Genomic DNA, 22730 nt, shown 5'->3' with positions numbered 1-22730 from the left:
TGCATATTGTACATCTACGGTTTGAAAACCCGACCTTTCACACCTTGTGCCAAGTATTTATTCAACTTGCAGCTGTTCTACAAGCCTTCAAGTCATCTTAAGTGACAGTGCATCTCAGCTGCAATTTTCAGCATGAATCACTGGAGATGATGTGAAACTTTGAGACAGTTGACACAGCCAAACTTGACTCACAGTCACAGTGAAGCATAGCCTAATTCAAATCAGGCAAGTGATTTATTTTCAGATGAAGGCAATAGTCTTTCTCCTCTACCTGTTGACAGCAATGACCCTTAAGATGCATTTCAATGATGGGGAGCTGTTCAGTGGGGCTATAAAAAAATGCTTTATTTGGTCAATGCTCAAGGCATCATTTGGATGCTCATTAGTGTCTCTCAAGAAGGATAGAGTTAGCTTTTCAGAGTGTTTTATACAGTACACTATTTTTACACTGTAACATCACCTAAGAACTGAGACATACTGTATGAACCTATGGGTGATTAGAAAAAAAAAAAAACAGACCTAACAAAATTTGCCCAATCAGACTTTAAAAATGAAGATGACCATGCTTCTCTTTATAGTTTATTGTACAGTATGTACACTATACAGTATGGTCAATCAATCATAGATCAGGCTGTAGCCCATATTGCCGTCTCAATTTTAATCCTCTTGACATTTTAGACAATTCTATGCTTCTTCGTTTTTCCCAGAAAATTAGAAGCTGAAAAGGGAAACGTTCTTAGATTTACACTCATTTAGGTGTAATGGCCATATGTCCCAATATTTTTGTCAATATAAAGGAACTTGAATTATGTAATTTTTCTCATGCATGATACCAACTGTCTTGTTCATCATCTGCTTTAAATGTAGGGTTGTGACACAGCTGGGCGGGAAACAGGCTAATATCTTGAAAAATTAAAGGATGTCCGCCTCAACCGTGTGTGACGAATCGGAAACTGTGCTTACAGTACATAAAGTGACCCATTTACAGCAGGCTATATACAGTAGCCTATATATGAAACACTGGGGATATGACGTGATGTAAAACAAAGCACAAAGACATCCTTTAGTATGCACAATTTGTCCGCCTTGCTTGTGTCATACCACAGAAGGTTAATTATAATTAAAACCTAGGCCCTCAAAAGGCAGATAAAAGAAAGGATGCTTTTATTTGATTAATTCAACGAACAATTCTAATTTAACAAGTGTAACTTTTTCTTGCGGAAGAATGTGTGTAAGATGGAAATCCACAGACAAAATGTGTGCCTTGTTTCCCAGAACTGTAAAGTATTTATTTATTTATTTTTACGAGAATGCAAACATTTTGCTTTATTCGTCACTAACGTTCTGTGTGAAAATCAACAATATACTAAGTGCATAGATGATTTTACACTTGAGACTATGTGAGTCCCAGGATGCACATGTCTGGAAACAATGAGTCCCAGCCCTGGAACAATTAGCCCTTGTAACTTATTATCACGTAGTACAGATACAGTAATCCTCTGCTATATGACAGTTGTTGCTTCACGGTCCCGCTATATTGCAGATTTTTATTTGTGTAATTTATCCATTGCTCTTGCTCTCTCTCACTATATAATTATTCAGCCTGTCATGATAGCAAATTTTATAGGATGATATATTTCCCCCAAAAACTATTTTGGGAAGGAGCTATCGCTCTATCTTTTTGGAGCTGTCTTTGCTAGGCTATTTTTAACCTGAATGCGCTGTGCTGACAATGTATTTTATAAACTGAGTGTATTGTTTCCCTTTGTAAAAACCCTCGATACATAGATGTGAAGTGTACAGTCCATCTTACCTCAGTGAGGTGAGGGTTGGGGTTGAAGCCACACTGGTTGCACACCATGGAGCGGCACAGTGTGCAGGTGTTGAAGCTTGGCATGTCATCACCAGTGCCAGTCAGGTCGGCCGTTTTACAGACAGGGCACAGCTTGCTGCTGGGCATGGGCGCTATTTGAGGCACAGAATAAGGAGAGGTAGGGACGCTGCCTCGGTCGGGAGATACCGAAGGGGACCTCCCAGTCCGGCTGCTACCCACGTCCACGTGCAGGTTCTTCCTGGACACGTGACCGCGGCCCTGCTCCCCATAGGACGGGGCAGACTGTGGGGTGTCATGGGAGGCCAACCTGTCCCCTGTCCCATGACTGCTGTGGATGCCTGCTTTAGGTCCCTGGTCCGCTGCAGGTGGCCTGAAAGAGAACATACACAAATCAGAGTGGAAGTTGAAAAAGAAAGAAAAACCCACACCTCCATTCATTTTCTACATCTTATTTGGGTGGCTGACTTTGGGAGAAAGGCGGGATACACCCTGTACTGGCTGCCAGCCAATTGCAGGACTTAAAAGTCACTGTCAATCGTTACCGTAGCAACCATTTCAGATGATGAGGGAAAATTATCAGAGAAGGATGGAGTAATTGGTGGAAAGAATACATTGTTTTTGTATTTACGAGCTGCACTGCACATAATTAGATGCTCACACACTGTGACAAGCTGCATTTATTGAGTACGTTTCTAATCTGCACTTGTTTTTGACAACGACACTTAATTTGACACTAATTAGTGAAAAGTAGTTAACCAACAATAAATTGTGGTGAAATTCCTTAAATTTGATGAGACACGGTAATGAATGTGCAGAGAGAAATTATCCCTTGCGAGGTGAGATGCTTTACATCAAGAATAAAAACTTCTAATTCATTTTTTCTTTGTATTATTGATGATTTATGGTAGCTTGTGCTGTAATGTACGGAGCCATCAGGCCAGACATAAGTGTACTGCTTTCCTACATCACAATGAGTTCCATTTCCGGTTCTGTGGTTATCATCCGTTTCCTCTTTGCCTTTACTGGAACGTGTGTGGGCAACACAAAAGAAAACTGGGGAAAAAAGCTGGTGGAGTTCCTGAGATGTCTCGCAAGATTTGCAGATGGCTGTTTAACCTCTGGATTTTCAAGGTTCTACTGTAATTGTTAACAAGGGGAACACAGTGTGGCACATTTTCAACATTTTGTACTGCTAGTGCCTCTATAGGTTTCGTACATCTGGGGCTTGTGTGAACTCTTTGAACCTGTCTCGCTACAGTGAGTGCAACAACGGTAATCTAAAAGATAACAGTGACGCACTGTAAAAAAAAAAAAACGTTTGTTGACTCTCTCAGTCCGGCCTTGGGGCATTAGTGGAATTCTCAAACAAGAATGGATGAATTTGCTTGTCATAACAACTTAGATATGATATTGTCATGGCCGTCATCTTCAAAGATATTCTCAGCATCAGTTTGGCCTCCATGGTCAGAGAAGAGTGGAGATAAAGGAAGGAATAAAGGAATTAAAATAGAGCGTGTTAGCCACAGTGAGTCACTGTCACTGACTTGGGCCGCTGCGCAACTGGAGCTCTTTACAAACCATCACTGCTCTGTTACATTTCAATCTGACAGGGTGACCACCATTCTTGTCTCTGCTCTGAGCTAAACTGGACTGGAGAAGAAAACACAAACTTGTGACCATGCAAATATTCTGAGGACTAATGATGTCTACATTTTGTAAATTAGGTGAGTCATGTTTTTGATTAGGCGGCACAGTGGTTGACTGATTAGAGCGTCTGCCTCACTGTTCTGAGGCCCGGGGTTCAAATCCCGGCCCCGCCTGTGTGGAGTTTGCATGTTCTCCCCGTGCCTGTGTGGGTTTTCTCCGGGCACTCCAGTTTCCTCCCGCATCCTAAAAACATGCATGGTAGGTTGATTGAAGACTCTAAATTGCCCGTAGGTGTGAATGTGAGTGCGAACGGTTGTTTGTTTATATGTGCCCTGCGATTGGCTGGCAACCAGTTCAGGGTGTACCCCACCTCCTGCCTGATGATAGCTGGGATAGGCTCCCGCGACCCTTGTGGGGATAAGCGGCTCAGATAATGGATGGATGGATGGATGGACGTTTTTGATTACAGATGAGTAGTTCCTCTAGTTACTCCCAAAGATGTTTCATGGTTTAATAGCTGTGGTAAGCGCTCTAAAGCTCTTCCACACCAAAATCATCCAACCAAGCCTTTATGGATCTTCCCGAGGCACATAATTGTCTCAGAGTCAGAGGGAACTAAGGGCTAGAGCCCGATGTGTATATGTGGTTGATGATAATCCAGATTCCCTATCTCTAGGACCAGTTAAAGAAGGCTGTGAGGATCAGTCCACTTTTGGTGTACACTTCTGCCAAGTGTGCACACATTAAGTGATGTCCACACCTTCTTTCCCTGCAGTAGGTTGGCAATTAGAGTGGATTACAAAGGCACTTGACCACTAAAAATGAAATAAGGTATAAATGGAGGAAAGCTATGAAAAGATTTCTTCCATCCATCAGCAAATGGGAATCCACTGTGGGAAAAATTCCATTTTATGTCTACGGTTTTACGTTCTTGGTTTGACAAATTGCTTCATCACAAAGTGCTTACTGAGAGGTTTGTAAACTGCCACTCTTGTAACGGGAGCAGTTAATGATATTGTGTGGAAGCAGACACAGACTTCTTTGCACAGTCTCACTAAGGTGACGATCATTTTTTTGTGTATGTCACACAACATTATACATCTAGTAATCAAGACAAAAACAACATGATAACACATTTACAAGTCGCTGTGTTAAGTGCTGGAAGTCAAGCCAACAACTCACACCGAGTTAAAAAGCCATCCCAGCTAGTCCAACCTAAAAAAGAGTTTGATGAAAGACTAATGCATTTTTCTGGTTGAATGCATTAGAATTATTCCACCAATATCAAATCAACATCTTTACACCCACATACTATATATAATATGCGGCATTTGTGCAGAGAAAGAGCCATTATATTACCTTGAAAGGAAGCAAAAAAAAACACAGCCAGAATTACAGGTTGCCATCAGATGGACATTACAAAGGGCGCGTCTAGGTTCAGATCATTAGTGACACTCCACTCCTAATCAGAGCACAGCAAGCAATTACAACAATAAAGCTAATATCCAAAATATTTTGGGGTTCCTTTTAAAGCACAACGTATATTCAAGATGATTTAATTATAGTTTTAACAAATAATGTAAAATAACTGATCAATGATTTCAATACAATTAAACTGTTTTAGGGTGGAGTGTATCTTAAAAATGGAACCTAAGGTAAATATTCAATCATGACAAACTGACAGGAATCCTCTAATTTAGAGAACGTCATGCAGAAAAGCATACATCAGGACAAAATTCCAACTAGTAAAGGACATTCAACATTCATATTTTCTAAATCATACAAACCCTTCATTTACTGTAGACTCAACACAGGACTTTTGAGTTAGCTCGTTGGCTAGCAACTAGCGATATGTTAGCTCTGACGTTTCTTAGGTTATAAGCACTATCGAACTACTGTAACTTGCTTGAGCTATCGAGAACAATTTTACGAAGCAACAAATGTTTCACATCTGCTTTATGGACCGCAAATTGAACTACCTCTTAAATGTGACACAAAGAACTGTGTCGTGCTAAAAAATGAATGTGACCATGTGACTGCTAACAGAGGGCTGGGGGAAAGTGCATTCTGGGATTTGTAATATAAGTGGTGCATGTATTGTCGACCGACTTGCTGGTTCTGATAGACAAGAGGAACTGAAAATGAAATGCATTATAAATACTACTTTTACTATACGCTTTTCAAAGTAGTGCTGATGTGAAATCTCGGGGCAACGGTCATATTATGACAGTAGAACATCTGGAAATGTAGCTTACGAATGCTAATTTACATTTTTCAGTAGCTAAGTAGATGAGGTGCGTCAGGAAGGTTCCAGGACTGAAACATATGTTTCAAACCTACATTACGAGTTTTCCCCTTCAATGTGGGCCAGACGATCAACCAATGACCTGAGCATCTGACAGTTCCTGGCTGAGAAAAACTAGAGCTAGAGCAACCTCCCTACTCACCCGACCTGGCTCCATGTGACTTTTTGCTTTCCAAAGCTTGAGGGCGTCATCAAGATGGCCGTGACGATGGAGCTGCGGAGGATTCTAGAAGAATCCTTCCAGGAGTTCATGAAGGCGTGGTATAGAAGACTGAGTAAGTGTGTTAGACTCCAAGGGGATTACTTCCAAGGGGAAAACCTAGTTTAGTTAGTTTATAGTTTTGATTAACACCAGTCCTTCAAATTTTCTGAGACACCTCGCACCTGGCACTTTAGCAACTTAACATTGAACAACAGCAGTTTGAAATATATTTCTGGCAAAACATTAGGTCGGCCGGCACGGTGGACGACTGGTTAGCACATCTACCTCACAATTCTGGGGACTGGGGTTCAAATCCCTGTGTGGAGTTTGCATGTTCTTCCCGTGCCTGGGTGGGTTTTCTCCGGGCCCTCCGGTTTCCTCCCACATCCCAAAAACATGCGTGGTAGGTTGATTGGAGACTCTAAATTTCCTGTAGGTGTGAATGTGAGTGCGAATTGTGCTTTGGTTCTATTTGCCCTGCGATTGGCTGGCGACCAGTTCGGGGTGTACCCCGCCTCCCGCCCGAAGATAGCTGGGATAGGCTCCAGCACTCCCGCGTCCCTTGTGAGGAGAAGCGGTTGGATGGATGGATGAATGAACATTAGGTCGCTATTTTATGACATTATGTAACAGTTAAAAAACTGTTTTTTTTTTATTTTTATTTTTTTTTAGCATGAATGCACTGGCATTATTGAGATGATTGGGATCATGCTGTCACATCTGTTCACACAATTTGTCTCAGCACTGTTTAGTCAAAATAGTTCCATTTGGCAGTGGACGGCTGGGCAAAACTCAGCTTTGGCGACAGCACAGTTTCTGTAACTATATGAGGAGAACCATCTGCAATCTAAAATTATCCAACCCATTTGGACGAATGTGTTTTAAGTACAAAATATTACTTCCAAATTAAATCATGCCTTGCACAAGCTTGTTGTTGAAAATGTTACATAATAATTTTGATCTCGTTGCCATACATCTATTTTCTGTCCCCATATTGTCATGAATAATAACTGCTTTTGCATTATTTCTTTGAGTTGTGACTACCATTTGGCTTGAGGACAGTGCTTTCACTGCGCGACTTAAATTAAATATGAAGGTGCACAGTTTGAACATTGTCTTGGAATATGACCATATCTGTAATTGTAGTTCTCTTACATTATTTCCAATTTGTAACAAAAAAATTTATATGTCGTCATAAGTTGACTTTGCCCACTGACGTAGTTTCAAGCACCAACAATATGGTGTTTTATTCAGTACACTATATAGCGCCAAAAGAAGAGCAGTCTAACATAACTTTATTGTACTAAGATAATAATGCTCAGTTGTGTTTGACACTGTCACACATGTTTTAAGACAACAGTAAGTTTAATATTGTGGTTGTGATTTGCAAAGAACTTCACAAATACAACCTACCACTTCGGAGACAAAATAAAATTAGAATATTGGAAAATGATGCAAAACTACAACCCCGACACCAAACATATTGACAGCATAGGTCAGAACTCAGCATTGTTATAATTGTAAGGGTATGGTACTGTATGTTATTTTAATTGATCCCATTGAACTGCGCAGGTGTATCTATGACACCGTATATCAGGTGACACTGGTTGACTTTCACGCTGTTCTTATTTCATATTACATATAATGCTAAGTGAAAAAGTGTTACAGGCTAAAACCATTGCATCATTAATACCTTCATTGATCGTGTGGCGATGTTTTAAAATTTGCTGATTGTCATAAAGGGATGTTTTAAAAATTGCTGATTGTCATAAAGGTATAAAGAGAAGTTAACCACTGTATGTCCATAGCATTGGTCCTCATTAGGGTTGCAGGTGAGTTGGAGCCTATCCCAGCTAACTTTGCGCGAGAGTTAGGGCACACACTGGACTGGTTGCCAGCCAATCATGGGGCATATAGTATATACACAAACAAAGATTAACATTCATATTACACCAATGGGCAATTCAGTCTTCAATGAACCTCACATACATGTTTGCTGACAATGCACACATGCACATGGAAACCAAGCGGACCCCACACAGGAGGGCTTGAACCAAATTCGAATTCTGTAATGAAGACGTGCTAACGACTATTCCGACGTGCTGCCCAACACCCATCCATCCATCCATCCATTATCTGAGCCGCTTACCCTCACAAGGGTCGTGGGAGCGCTGGAGCGTATCCCAGCTATCAACGGGCAGGAGGCGGGGTACACCCTGAACTGGTTGCCAGCCAATCGCAGGGCACATAGAAACAAACAACCATTCGCGCACACATTCACGCCTATGGGCAATTTAGAGTCTTCAACTAACCTACCGTGCATGTTTTTGGGATATGGGAGGAAACCGGAGTACCCGGAGAAAACCCATGCAGGCATGGGGAGAACATGCAAACTCCACACAGACGAGGCCGGGGATTGAACCCCGGTCCTCAGAACTGTGAGGCAGAAACCCTAACCAGTCGTGCACCGTGCCGCCTGCTGCCCAACACTGTATAGTAAAACTAAAATAAAGTAAATCTACTTGGCCTTTAAAGATGCATAAGAGTGGCGTGTAATGGACAGAATAAAACAATTGTTGTTTGTTGTCAAGCTTTGACCTTTGCTGTGCTTGTTATTAGTCATCATGCTTTCTGCTACATGCTTTTATGTTTGCATGTTCTTGATAAAATTGATTTGTGCATCCAATCGATAGATATATAATCTTTTTCGCAATATTGCACTGAGCAGATACTTTATGCTCTCCATTTCCATGGTTATCATAACACGTGTCTTCTTTTCAAACACTGGTGTACACACACTCTGTGTTCTATTTGTTTATTGAGGCATAGTTTTCCAGAAAATGTTGGTTGAATTCCAAATTATATGACTTTTGAGGTGTTTGACCTTTGCGCTTCCATTTTATTTCACTTCTGAGTTACGCATAATGCATATTGTCTCATTTTAAAGAAATATTTGTTTTTACTGAATCTGCCATCGACTCTCTATTTCTCATCTCTCCCTCCTCCGTGTGCTCTTTACATCACTCTCAGCACTCGCCTCACTTGAAGAGTGGCCGATGGGTGGATACGATGAAAAGACCACCGGGATGAATGGCATCTGCGACCCTTAAGACCGCTGCGCGCCGAGCAACGTGGCCGAACGCGACTGAACAGGACAACTGTGAAAAAAATACATTTAGCCACTCATGCACGCACAGAACCAACTTGTTGCAATGGAAAAACTGCGTCACCCTTGGCGTTCTTATCCAGAAACAACATTTTGTGACACCACATATACTCTACGACTGTGCTATATATTTTTTAATTGAACCGCAAACAACATGTCGTGATTGTCAAGGAAGAAGCGGATTGCCCTGGCTGCTGAGGCTCCGTTATATTAATACAAAGAGTGGAAATGGGTGATGAATAAAGGAGAGCGTGGAAATTTGATATTGCTCTTGGCAATCATCGCCCCATTCATTGACTGCGCTCGGCGACAGAGACTCTCCACGCTTCGCTTTTTAGTCACAGGTACATGTGAAATTATAAATACCCTGTAGTTACCAGTACATATTACTAAATAACACAATATATTTAGTGCATATTGTGTATTGGTACAGCATGGCAGTGCCCGGCTGGGTCTTGCTTCATTTACACCCAGAAAGGTATTTTTTGTTGTGAAAGATCTCCAATATGGCATTTTTGAAGGAGCACCTGCGATTAATACTTCTAATCGCAGCAAAACTAATTTCAGACGGGCGGCCACTCATAAAAAGTAGTTGCAGAACCGCGCACGCTGCACGACACTTCGGTCGCGTTTGGCTGCGTCATCCAATGTGTGGAGGGCCGTAAACCTGCTTTTTCCCAAACCGTAGAGCTTCAAACATCATTAAAGGTATATGCCTTTCTCTGCATGAGTTTTACACCTCACTTAGTGTAATAACACCAAGCAAGCTTTTAATAGCCATGAAAGACCAGGGGATTCTAAGCCATATCACTGGATGAGATGCAACTGTGTCATTGCTGTCTTGCTGATGTGCGTTAGGTAATATCAGATTTTGTAAGCAAGGGTTATCTCTCCTGCACATCCACACAAACTACGATGCATAATAATGGATATGTTTACAAGTACTATTCTGCAAGCATTGCGTATTTCTCCTAAAGGGTAATAACACCATATATTTTTCGTTATTCCTGTCCATCTGCAATTCCCATTGGACTGTGATCCGATAGATTAGGCAGCCTTGGCTTGTGCTCAACAATGATGCTGTCAGACTTGTACATTTGTCATCTTACACAGCAGTGACACAAGGATCCAGACGTCGCCTCGCCAGGCGAGGTAGAGTTCTCGGAATGACTTTGTCATTTTACTGGAAATGATGCCAACGTGTGTTCGGGAAATGAACGTAATTGAACACTCTTCACCTCGCTGCACAAATGTCGCTCGTTCATTCATGATATTGGCGAAGCCCGAGGACAGTCCGCGTGGAAAGGGGCGTAAAAATACCCGTACTAACGCCGTACGGTACGGTACTGTAATCACGTTGTATTAATTATCTAATCTAAAGAGCCTGTATGCTACACGTTAGCGATGGCTAGTATGCATGTGATTTGGAGAGAGAAAGCGAGAGAGAAAAAGACAGCGAATTTGTTGCTAAAATGGGTGGCGAATTGTGTTGACAAGGATATTGAAATAAATAATTAAGCACCCATTCAAGTCTATCTCCACACGGAGTCGCTCGGTGCTACATCTACACGTCTCCACGCAAGCCACCCCACGCCGCTCGCCACGTAACCTCCCTCGTATCTGGCCACACTTTTCAAGATCGATCGGCTACCTGTTAATCCCCGGCCCGGGTCCGGTGCCACCTCCTCCGGCAGGCGCTCCGTTGCTCGGCTTGATGAGCTGTCCAGAGTCCGGTGGTGCTGAAATGGAAGCCGAAGCAGCCGCTGCGGGGACCGCGCAGAGGCCGCCTTGTCCCGCCTGTCCCTCTCCTTCCATGCTCGCCTCGTTCCCCATCGTCTCGGGAAAGGTTCGGAGGGAGAGAAACGTTGTCGTAGACGGTTCTTCGGCCGCGGGAAGAACTCGTATAAAAGTCAGTGGTGCTCCCCTTCCGCCATCATCGCCTACAATCCAGCATCCGGCACGGAGCACGCGCGCTGGCGGACAGGGCGCGGGGGCGCGCTGACGCAATGGGTGGGAACGTGAGTGCCACGTACGTGCGCGTTCACGAGACTTATTTTAGGCCGCACGCAAATAGCTCTTTAGCTTTGAGCCCTTCGTGGCACATGATCGGAGTCCACCGGGACCTCCACGAGTCAGACCGCCCCTTTGTGCACCACTTGTTTATGCATGCAAACGCTTTAAAAATGTTAGGGTGTTGAACTTTTTTTTTTTTTTTTTTTGCCACGGCCCACATTGTTTTTATGGTTTCCCTCATTCTGTACTATACAATATTTGGCATTGAGCAACCATTAGAATATGAGCAACCATTAGAAAAATGGATTATAATCCATCAATCTCTGTTTACTCTATTTATGCCGATGATTACAAGTGAAGTAATAGTACAGCATTGCTGTGGTTAGCGCACATACACACACCTGTTTCACTGCAAAATAACACATTGAGTTTCATTTTTGCAGCTACCTGAGAGCGATTAAACAAGATTATTGTGTTAGTGCTCAAACATGCTGGGGCAAAATCTGAAAGGGTTAGTAAGTAGCATTAGTAAGCAATAAAAAAACAATTAAGTCAGTCCAAAAACAGGAATTTCAACACAAACAAAATTTCTGTGAGAACATATTGTAGAAAATAAAAGCCTAAATGATTATCCGGGATGGGAAACCTACAGTCGGTGGGCATTTCTAAAAAATGAAAAATCCAGACACACACACACACACACACACACACACACACGAAAGTGCAATACTCAGTCCACAGACTGAGTCAGTGTCGGAAAAACAAAAGAATGCAGTTTCAATTTACTTTATTGTAGTATGAAATGACAAGCACAATGGCAATTGAGCTCAGGGAGTTCCTGCTGAGCTGAGTAACATATAAATATGTACAAGACACACACATATATGCACATGCAAATGAATTATTACTCCACTCTTAGATCTCTGAGGTACAAAAAAAAGAGAAAAGATTATTCACCTTGTAAAGAAAGTGAGGGGAAAAAATACTGCAAGATGAAAAAGCTTTGACACAAGGGGTAACGATCATGATTTTTTTTTTCCTTGAGTTTAAAACTGTCCACACGGAATGTCATTTTAAAAGAATTGTGTGTTTGATGGGTGGGTACCCATCAGTGGCACAGCATTTGGTTAGCAGATGTAATTTTATGACACACATACGCCGAAGAATCCATTATTCAGGAAGAAAATCAGACGATGCTTATCATGAACCTGTAATGAAGTGTCCCAAAAACATTACAAACTGCATGACCAAAGAGCATTCAAGTTCATTAAGTACATTTCATTCCGTATTTACAAACTGTAACTAGCAGTACACAATATCACTAAAAAGGTATTACATTTATACACACATGATAAAAACACAAAAACAAAAAACTAACCAAACAATTTGGTCAGTTTCATGAGGAGTACGAAGCTGAGACTATAACGCCACAATGAACCGGTGTCATGATGAAGTTCACGAGTGTGGCGTTTTCCGTTTAACCATGATGTTTACGATTGATCCTTACAGACAGAGGTTACTTTGCAGAGAAGATATGATTCCTTAAAATTACTGGCGTTTGGCCTTGTAAGGTCGGGAGCGTTTCCTGCGATCAGGCTTCCTCTGTTTGTGCAGGCGGCCGATACTCACTCCCTGCCGACGACGCACCGAAATATTCTGCTCCACAAGGCTGGCTAGCATCCCTGCAGAGACCAACCAATTTAAAATTAATATATACAGCAGAAGGCTGTGATAGAACTAATGTTGTTTTTACTATGCAAATTATTTGCAAATGATAATTTGTGCTGTTATTTTTGTATACTATATATATATATATATATATATATATATATATATATATAAACTGTAAGGCAAGTTAGTATAGTAACATTAACGAGAAGCTTTTTTTTATTATTATTTTAGGGGGACCATAGCGGTAAATGTGTATTGACTCTGAACTTTATCAATTGCCTGTCAACTGACAATGAAAAGTCTATCAAACGTTAAAAAAGGAAGGAAAAAGGGGCCTAAATATAAGACGGCATTAGACAAGAGAGAGGCCAATATTTACCTTCTTGGGCCAGCATTGATATAAAGGTGCAAATGAACTCATCATAATTATGGGTCCTCCTCTGATCGTCAATCTGCATACAGGAAGACAAACGATTTTGATGGAAATCCAATGCAAACAGTCGGTCAGCCAAACTACACGAAATGGTTGTATATAAAACTCACTTTGTATTTCTTTCTTTTTTCTACTTCCTCCTTGAGATAAACCTCATAATTGGCAATGTCCGCCTCTACGCACTTGAGCAGTGCAAGCAACTCCTGCAATTGACAGAACACTGTCGTAATTATGCCACCCAGCTTTCCACAAATGGCATAAATAATAATTTATGGACTTACTTTGGGTGAGTACTTATCCCCTGGGAGCTTGCTGTCTACAGCGGGCTCGAGACCACTGTGCTTTTCCTTGTTAGGTTTCACATCATCTCCATCTTTTCTCTCCTCCGCCTCCTCTTTCTTCATCTCCACAGATGTTCCCTTGTCCTTCTCGCTCGTCGGTTCCCTGTCGACTTGATCTTTGTCTTTTATCTTCTCAGGACTGCAAGGCGGCTTGGCAGCATCTGCAGCCAAATCCGCTGGAGGGGGGGGGAAATTTTTTTAAAAAAACAACAAAACTGTTCTATGCACCATCATTGGGCAATACCACATTGTCCCTCAACATGCCAGGCAGCGCTGAGGTATAACGAAAGAGATGCTGCGCAGACAAGAGAGAATCTTTACAGTATATGCCTGTGAGTATTGTCGTATGCATGTGCTGCATCTGTGTTAAAATAGTTGTTTGAATGTGTATAATTACCGTAACGTTTATGCTCATTTACGTTACTTCAACTGGAAGTTACAAATAAACAGCGTGAAGCAAGCACACTTTGTCTCTTATTTGGAGGCTGTATATCATGGATTTTCACCTCTTGTGGGTGGTTCCACATCCAGAACATATTTCCCGCAAAAAACAGAAAGGATCACTGTATTTCCAAACATGCCATGGCCATATTATAAGAGTAAACCTGAACAGAGAATTCAAACCCCAAGGAGTGACATGGATACTCACCAGATGGTGGAAGAGAATAAATGACTCCATCCTCCAGTAGGTGTAGCAGGGCCACACTGACAGACGGACCAAGTTCTCTTACAGCACGATTATGTCGGGAGTCTAGCCTAAGCAATTCGTCTTCTCCGAACAGCACGCGTGACAGATGGGATGCTACGGGACTAGATGGACGTGTCGCGGCCTGCGAGCGTGCGGGTGAGCGAAGCGGCGAATTGAAGGCACTGCCAATCTCAGAGGCTGTGTCGGTGCTCTCGTTGCTAGGTGTGGGTGAGGGCTGCGAAGCGGATGTGATGCAAATGCCGCCAGTCCGTCCTTCGGTGCGCACAGAGAGTGGTGTGTTGAGGGCATCTTTTTTTTGGGCCTCCTTCTTTAGTTTCTCAGCCAAAACACTGAGGGCAAGCTGGCTCTCCATTCCTGTTACGACCCTTCCTGTTCGTGATCGCAGACTTGCCTTCCGTCTAAACCTTAAAAAAAAAGAACATTTAAAAAGTGCTAACAAGTATCTTTGAATGCTGTAAATCAAGGAGCTAAAGGGCTCTTCTGTGTGATCAGGAAAAAGATGATGAAGGAGAAACCACCAGGGAACTAACCTCGTTGATGCTCCTGCAGATGCAGTGACTTCCTCTTCATCCTCATAGTCATCTTCATCCTCAGAATATGCTGTTCGTGCAGGCCCTTGCACTCGAGAACGTCCAACAGCGGCAGCAAGATCCTCCTCTTCCTGTCAATCAACATATCTTCATTCAGGGAAACATTGTTTGCAACGGCCAAAGTGCCTTCCACGCTGAATGTTTGTATTTGAAAAGAACCCTGTTTCTAACGGGAGGGATGACCTTTTCCATGTCCTGTAGGTGGCAGTTCTGCTTTTTTCTTATCACCAACATCATCTATCATTTTAACAATCCTTGATTTGGCATTTAGATTCACACCAGAATGTAATGATTCCCCCCCCTCACCTGCATTGGAGACTTGGCATAGTTGTGATTGTCGAGGAAGGCAGGCAAGCGTTGAACAACAGGGTTGGTGACTTGCTGTGAGCCTCCTGGTGGTTTTCCAGAGGCCTTAGTGTTTCCTGAAGGAACGGGAGCAGCTTTCAATTTCCCTCCTGACTTGTCCACAGAATCTAAAACAAGGAGCCAGGATTTTATTTAAAATCCATCTTTTTGATATCCACAAAACTATTTACACGAATAGAGGAATAAGAACCAGGGGAAGCTTGATCAGCCCCGTGGGATGTTACTGGCACTGCATCAGTTTCTTTCTTGATTGAATTTGTCCTGCCTTCAAGCATGGAAGAGTCCTGCTGCTTCTTGTCATGGACAAGCTCAGGCTGGGTGAGTCGGATCATCTGCAGACACAACAAATTCATTATTTTCTTGATCAAAACGTAATTTGATAACAAATCCTAAATTGGGATGCAATTTTCAAGTAGAATTATTAATGGTCATCTTAACATCACTCCAATTCAAAATAAAAACAGTAAGGCCAGTTCATTTGAACAGTTGTAAATTGGTGGCAGGGGTACAGTGTAGTGGTAGTGGCTGACTAATGCAGCTGGGGTGGGCTCATTTCCCACCACACTTTGGAGGTAGGCATTAATATAACTCCACTCTAGACCTATACGTATCCATAATCCATAATGCCCATTACAAAAAGCAGTTACCAAATGCCAAAAAAGAGATGGAGAAAATTCATGTCATCAGTCTTCCATGGATCAAAATTTAATAATGATAAACAAAAATTATTTCACCCTCATAGATCCGGGATATATTATGTGTACACACACACACGCATATACATACATACACACGTGTTTTTTTTGTATGCGTTTATGTGTATCGTGTTTGTACTATTGTTGGGCGTAGGGCTTGAACGATACACCATGGTTAAGAGTCGATTTGTATCTCGATTTCTGACCAACGGTTACAATATACATTTCCATTTAGTAAATATAATAAATATATTATATTATATTATATTCATAATATTTTTTATATTTATTATATTAATTCATTTATTACAATATTATATTGATTATATTTATAATGTATATACTTTTTTAATATACCTTATAAATTTGCCAGAGTAGACTGTGCCTGTGTCTTCTTCCATGGCCCACTTCAATTAGTTTCAGGATGATGTCTTTGAAGGTGCATTAACACGTTCAACGTGACTTGGGGAAATTCTTTGAAGCACGCTAACGAAATGTTCCCATTCTGCTGACCTAAATGAACTTGGAGGTTCTGCAATTTCAGGGTTATTAGTCGTTCTAGCCATGTGTCTTCCTCTCCTCTAGTCCAGTCTGCTCACGTCGTTGAACAGAACAGCATTAGCCGTAGACAAAGTTTTGCTCACGCCTGTCAGATGACCATCACACGACATGCATATGGAGGAGGCTTACTGAAGAAATTTATCTTTAATCTAGCCTTATGTTTTTAAAATTAACTTAAAATAACAATATTAATTAGATTACGTTTAGTAGAACTTTGAGCCTACATTTCTGGTTCTGGATTGGAGGAACAAACTCTAGGAATTAGAAGGGGTGTGTTAGCGTCTTAGAGGATCGCAATTTTTGATTTCAATACTGTATCGTTACAGCCCTAGCTGGGCCCCGAATGTCTATTTCCTACCTTCTGTAGACCTTCAAGAATAGTCTGTCGATTCTTCTTTAAAACCTCAAGTTTGGACTCGTATTTCATCCTACGGTCCGGCACCACTGCCATCAAGTTGAAGCGGATGTCATGATACGGCTCGCTGAGAACGAGAGGTGCGAAAGAGTGACAGTGAAGCTAGGGAGAACCCATTAGAATTGACAGGTTCAACACTCACCCGGCAGTGGCCAGACCAATCCTCTCCATGATAACCCGCCGAGCTTTATCCGTCCATTCCTCCTCCTCTCCCCATGGCCCTTAAATAGTTCAGCAAACAACATAATACATTATTTACAGCGTTCTACAAACAAGCAAACACGTGTACTGAAATATCCAATCTTACCATGGTCAATTGGGTAGGCCTTGAGGCCATCGAGCTCAAAGAGGCGATCTTTGATGGGGACATAGCTCACAAAGTGGAAGGCCTCCATGGTTCGCACTGCACTGATCCCATTCTGTTTCTCTGGCAGGTGCCGAGGCTCCGGTCTCCAGAAAAACAGAGAGAGCGAGATCAAGAAAAAAACTATTTCAGCGTAGGGAAGCTGCAAAATGTTATGGTAACCCCTACCTGGCATGGCTGTTATGTGCTCTGGCCAGCTCGGGGGCATTTCCTATGGCATAACCTTTGCTCTGCAAAATACATGCCATTTTTTACTTGTATGTGACATTTGCAAGAGGAATTACACATATACATGCTGTCCAATCTGTTCATTAGATTTCCTCGTATTATCCTCTGGGCCATGACTGAAGGATAATTGTGCTGCTTGGTGTCCCACTCCCTTAAATGTGTTTTGTAGGAAAAGAGGAGACCTCCAAAGGGGCTAGAAATAAAATATCAACATATCATACAGTGAAGCCTTAACCAAGGAGTAGCCTCTAACTCACTAATCATGCCACAGAGTTCAAGTGGACCATTTATCGCAGTCTCGCACATGAACTCTTTCAATCACATAATCACATTATACGGAGGGATGCATGATGATTATCGGGCCGATGAAAGAAAAAAAAAAAAAAAAAAAAGACGTCACACTTATCGGTCCGATACCGAATAAACTGGACCGATAATAAGAGGCGTATCATTCAGCGGCGCGCTGATCGCCAGTGGCTGCTGTTTCCACTGGCTTGGGACAGTCATGGATATGTTCACCAAAATTCTTAGCTTGCCAAAAATAGTCAATATATGCAGTAAATTAGCATATGGTCGCCGGCACTCACTGAAATTACCAGCATCCAGTGACTTTGAGCTCCAAACTACGACGACTGCCTCGATAAACCGGCACGAATTCGCCCCAAGACGATAGCCCAAGACAACTCCGCTAGCCTCATTCAGCATCTTGTTCTTTGCAGCCTATAGAATCTTAATCTGACCTCCCTAACCGTGCTCTAAACTGTTTATTTACATACAAACACCGTAGTAACACATACAGACAAGTAATATAATATTACTGAAAAGACATATATTCTTCCTAATCTGTGGGAAAACGAGTTTAGTAACGTTATTTCATGACTTCTACTCTTTTTTTTGTTGTTGTTTTAGTTTTAGCTTACAATAAAAGAGTAGCTCCATGCATGTATCGCACCACACCTCCCCAAAGAGGCCAAGGCGCACACAGTAGGAACTGTCATTGACTGTTTAAAAAAACAAAAAAATCAATCAATCAATAAAATGCTCTCTTTCCTGACTGCAGATACAGTCATTGACCGTATAAAAAGACACTTTTTCCCCCCTGACAGTGACATGAAATCAGACAAACCTTTCCTGTTTTGGGTCAATTAGGATTATCAAAATTATTTCCATTTGCTAAATGCCAGAATAACATGATTTTTTTTATGTAATATATATAATAGACAATACGGATAAAATCATTTGCAAGTTTTTAACCATTAATTTAGTTATATATATTTTTTTATTTCTCAAATATTATTATTTTACTTGTTAATTTATTTTTGTGTTGTTCTTTTAAGTTATATTTCAAGTTGCCTTTTGCTAGTTGAATAACTAGTAAATAGTAGTAGTCAAAAAGTTCAGAACTAAATGAATAATCGTGTTTATTAATAATTATATCAATACCAATCAAAATGATTGTGATTTTTTTTTTTTTTCCATAATCGCCCAGCCCTAGTGTAGCATCCCCTAACCCCTTCAAACTGCACAGGCGCAAGAGCTGAGAAGCAAACCCAAACAAACATGTCAGATAATATAGCCAACAGCACATTGAAAAATGTACAGCTAATCCATATGATCGGTATCGGAGCCGGTATTGTAATTGACCTATTCTTTGAAGCATTATTATTCATTTGTGCAATTGTAATGCATTAACTTTAGTGAAGTTAGTACAGAGTCATCGCCATGAATGTAATTGTACTAAAAATGGTTTAAAGGGGCTGAAATAATTCAGCATAAAGACGATAAATACAAAATAATCACTTAAACCTTACGTATTATATCATGAATATACGGGGCCAGTACAAGTTCTGAAAGGTACACCACAACTTGGCTCATGGTGGACCTGACTTAACGTCGGACCCTGCTTCGTTTGCTCACTGGATAATAAATTAGATCATCTACAAATGGAATTAGCATCAAAACACACAACAGCCCTCCTGCGTTCGACGGGGCCCTCCGTCCCCGGCAATCTTCGCTCAACCACAAATACAAATGTTTTTAAAGAAATATTAACTTGAATGTTCACTTGTTCTTATATTGTTTAAAATAATAAAAACATGAACATTTGAACCTGTGTATAAAAGAGAGAAATTCAATGCGTTATCAATACTTAGTTGTGCTGTCCTCACGACACACGTAACTAAGTGAAGCCAGGCAGCCAGCGAACTAATAAAGAAAGCTGTGCACACGAGGCGTGCTTTTCTTGCTTTTATGGAGGTCCCTTGTGTTGATACAAATATCCGATAGATATAGTAAAAATACGAAAGTTTCTCAAGGCTGAAACCTTTACAGCACAATTCAACATGTTATGCGTCGTTTTTTAAACTTCACTTTTACTGTGACGAATCAATGACTAGCTTGCCTTCTACTGAGAGAAGAATATGTCAAAGATAGTTTGGAAGCAGGAAGATGCTATTACATGGCTGGCAAACCAAGCGATCATTAAAAAACATTTTACCCAAACGTTTTAACAGTTGGCACTATGAAAGCAACATTTTTATCAGCAAACATAATATATTAACCTTATGAAATATGGATGTCTTTTAAGCTAAAGACATGACAATAGTATTGATTGCACAATAACAAAATACATTTATACATCACATCCCAATCATATTGTACTTGTGTATTGATGTGACAGTAAAAAGGCACTTATTATATTACATTACATGTTGAATACATGATAATAAATGATGACATATTAGTATAATACCATTTTAACTTTAACTATATGACTAAAAAGGCATTCTATTAGACAGTACATCCAGTTTGATATATAAAACACAATTATATACAATATAAATAAGTAGAGGGTCCCTGCTCCAACTTTCCATAAGTTTGGGGGGTCCTTGGGCTGGAAATCATTGAAGACTCCTGATATAAAAACCATTAAAAAAAAAAAAAATTTAAAAAACGATATCGGTTATCGGTTTCAGCTTAAAGTAGCAGCAAGTTATCGGTATTAGGGGGGGGGGGGGGGAGGGGAAACGTCTCGCACCCCTAATTATAAGACCCTCTGATGCTACCGTTATTTAATGGCTGATATTGCAAGGGCTGCGTAGTGTATGTCTAAAATTTGCAAAAGCTCAATTGTCTTCCACTTTTGACAGCGGGGACGCTCGAACATGACAAATTGCATTCTTAAAAAATAAAAACAAAAGTGAGGATGTCGCATCCAGCAAAGAAAGCTCTTCCCTTTTTCATAGTTTTCCTAAGACAGCTTGTTCTCCAAGAGAGACAATTTAAATACAAATCAGATCATTTCCAGTCCCCAAAGGAAATGGATTACAGCCTCACAAAAAAAATCAAGAAATTGTCAATTTAGTAAATTATTTTCAGACATGCTTATTATGTAAGAAAACTCTTACCTCTGGGCTGAAGCCTTTAGTGAACGCTTTCATGCGACTCAGGGTGGTGCCGAGCTCGACACCACTGCAATTCAGAAGCACACTCAGCAAGGCATGAGTGGCACACGAATTTGGTATCAGCTTAAGAGAAAAATTACAACAAGCAAGCATTCAAATCTTATTTCAATAATGTCATTATCACTGTTGTCTTTTTGAGGTCTACGATCCAATACCTGATGTGCAAAGAACATATCATTAACTATCTCCTCATCGATGACAGAAGTTTCATCCACTAAAGTATTAACTTTCCTTCTGGATCGACGCTCCTCAATCCACTTAAACAGGAAGATGAAGCCATAGACTGGGCTGGAAAAGAAAATAAAGCACTGAAATGTGGACGCTTATAGAATTTTAGGTATGGCCGGACATAGGTTTTCGAGGTGTGTCAAAAAATGTTTCAGGATTGGCGTCACAAAAGATAGATAAACCGAAACAACAAAATATGAGTTTTTCCTTGCGATGTGGGTCATACGATTAACCAGCATGTTTGCCAAGAGATTCTGCTGCGTTTAATGCATGACAAGAGATGAGAGTTGTGGCAGGACAACTTGGTTGTTGGTTCACAATGACAACGCGTCTGCTCACAGTGATCTGAGCAGCCGACAGTTCCTGGCCGAGCAGAACATCACCGTGCCGCAGCAACCTTCCAACCCACCCGACTTGACTCCGCGTGATTATTTTTCTCTTTCCTAAGCTCACGGAGTCAATCAAGGGGACCAGTTTAGAAGACATGGTCGACACCAAGATGGCCATGATGACGGAGCAACGGAGAGTCCAAGAAGAATCCTTGGAGGAGTGCATTAAGGTGTGGCAGAGAAGTCTGGTAAAGTTCCTTAACACTTCAGATGGATTATTTTGAAGGAGAAAACATATAATTCGTATTATAATTTTAATATTTAGTGACACTAGTCCTGGAACATTTCTGACGCACGTCGTAAACGTTTAGCATTGCGTGAAGGTCTCGACTATTGCAAATTTTGCTTTTGTACTGATCAACCCCCACAGCTTACAAAACACGCACCTTTGGCACTTGCTTTGAAGGTCATATATTTCCTCGACTTGTACGCCTTTAACACCTGCAAGAAACATGAAACAATTTCTAATCAAATCAATTTCCTAGTAAGGGACGAAATGGTTTCGTTGCAGTGCCATGTTTTTACTGATTCAACATTAAGGTTGAACGACTCACCAAAATCTTCAACTAGCAACGTGAACAATCCTGATGATGAAAAGATATATATATACAGTTTACACAGCGTTTAATCCCTTCCATGACAGAAAGCCAAAAAGATGGCAATCATGTGTACGACAGTCAAGATGACTGAGCAAAAGCAAGCTCGATCACTCCCGAAACGCATCGTAAATAAACTGCACACAACAAACCGTATATGATAGAACATTAATGTCGCCGTAGCATCATACGGAGGGAGAGGAGTAGCTTGGATGAATAATTAACGCCAGCTGTCGTAACGTCACTATGAACATGTTGAAATAACTCACCTGGGTCGCTCTCGAGCTCCAGCCACCCTTTGTTCATGTTTGCGTTTGCACACAGTGCACACTATCATTTAATCGGCTTATTGTCCACGTCCATTGCCGAAGAGGTAGTAATCTTGAACGCGCCTATGCATACGCGATATGCAGAAGATAAACACAAAAGACAAGAATTGGCCGCCTACAATTTGCGTCATCAACAATCGACGGGGTTGACGCACACAAAACAATTCAAATTTCATTTTTATGG

At 41.2% G+C, this 22730-nt stretch overlaps 2 protein-coding genes across 6 annotated transcripts in view; both read right to left on the bottom strand.

The window, feature by feature from the left end:
* Positions 1-11120, bottom strand: part of bsnb (bassoon (presynaptic cytomatrix protein) b) — a 64167-nt gene extending 53047 nt beyond the window's left edge. For all 5 annotated transcript variants that reach the window (XM_061687414.1, XM_061687416.1, XM_061687417.1 and 2 more), the window contains exons 1-2: positions 10806-11120; positions 1814-2204 (exon numbers count right to left, since the gene is read on the bottom strand). In XM_061687414.1, the coding sequence (XP_061543398.1) occupies positions 1814-2204; positions 10806-10987 (573 nt within the window). In that variant the 5' untranslated portion in view covers positions 10988-11120. The remainder of the gene's footprint in view (positions 1-1813; positions 2205-10805) is intronic.
* An 817-nt stretch (positions 11121-11937) lies between these two features.
* bap1 (BRCA1 associated protein-1 (ubiquitin carboxy-terminal hydrolase)) lies at positions 11938-22647 on the bottom strand. The gene is made up of 17 exons (XM_061688936.1): positions 22487-22647; positions 22176-22205; positions 22008-22062; positions 21160-21292; positions 20948-21067; positions 17481-17542; positions 17256-17398; positions 17091-17169; positions 16892-17015; positions 15468-15609; positions 15218-15384; positions 14852-14982; positions 14262-14725; positions 13553-13788; positions 13382-13474; positions 13218-13290; positions 11938-12849 (listed from the first exon to the last, which is right to left on the bottom strand). The coding sequence occupies exons 1-17, from the start codon at positions 22521-22523 to the stop codon at positions 12716-12718; spliced, it is 2223 nt and encodes a 740-aa protein (XP_061544920.1). The 5' UTR covers positions 22524-22647; the 3' UTR covers positions 11938-12715.
* Positions 22648-22730: the final 83 nt, after the last annotated feature.

This window comes from Phycodurus eques, chromosome 10, assembly GCF_024500275.1.
Source record: "Phycodurus eques isolate BA_2022a chromosome 10, UOR_Pequ_1.1, whole genome shotgun sequence".
NCBI lineage: Eukaryota > Metazoa > Chordata > Actinopteri > Syngnathiformes > Syngnathidae > Phycodurus > Phycodurus eques.
The sequence above is the reverse complement of the archived record's forward strand: the minus strand, read 5'-3'. Positions and strand labels throughout refer to the sequence as shown.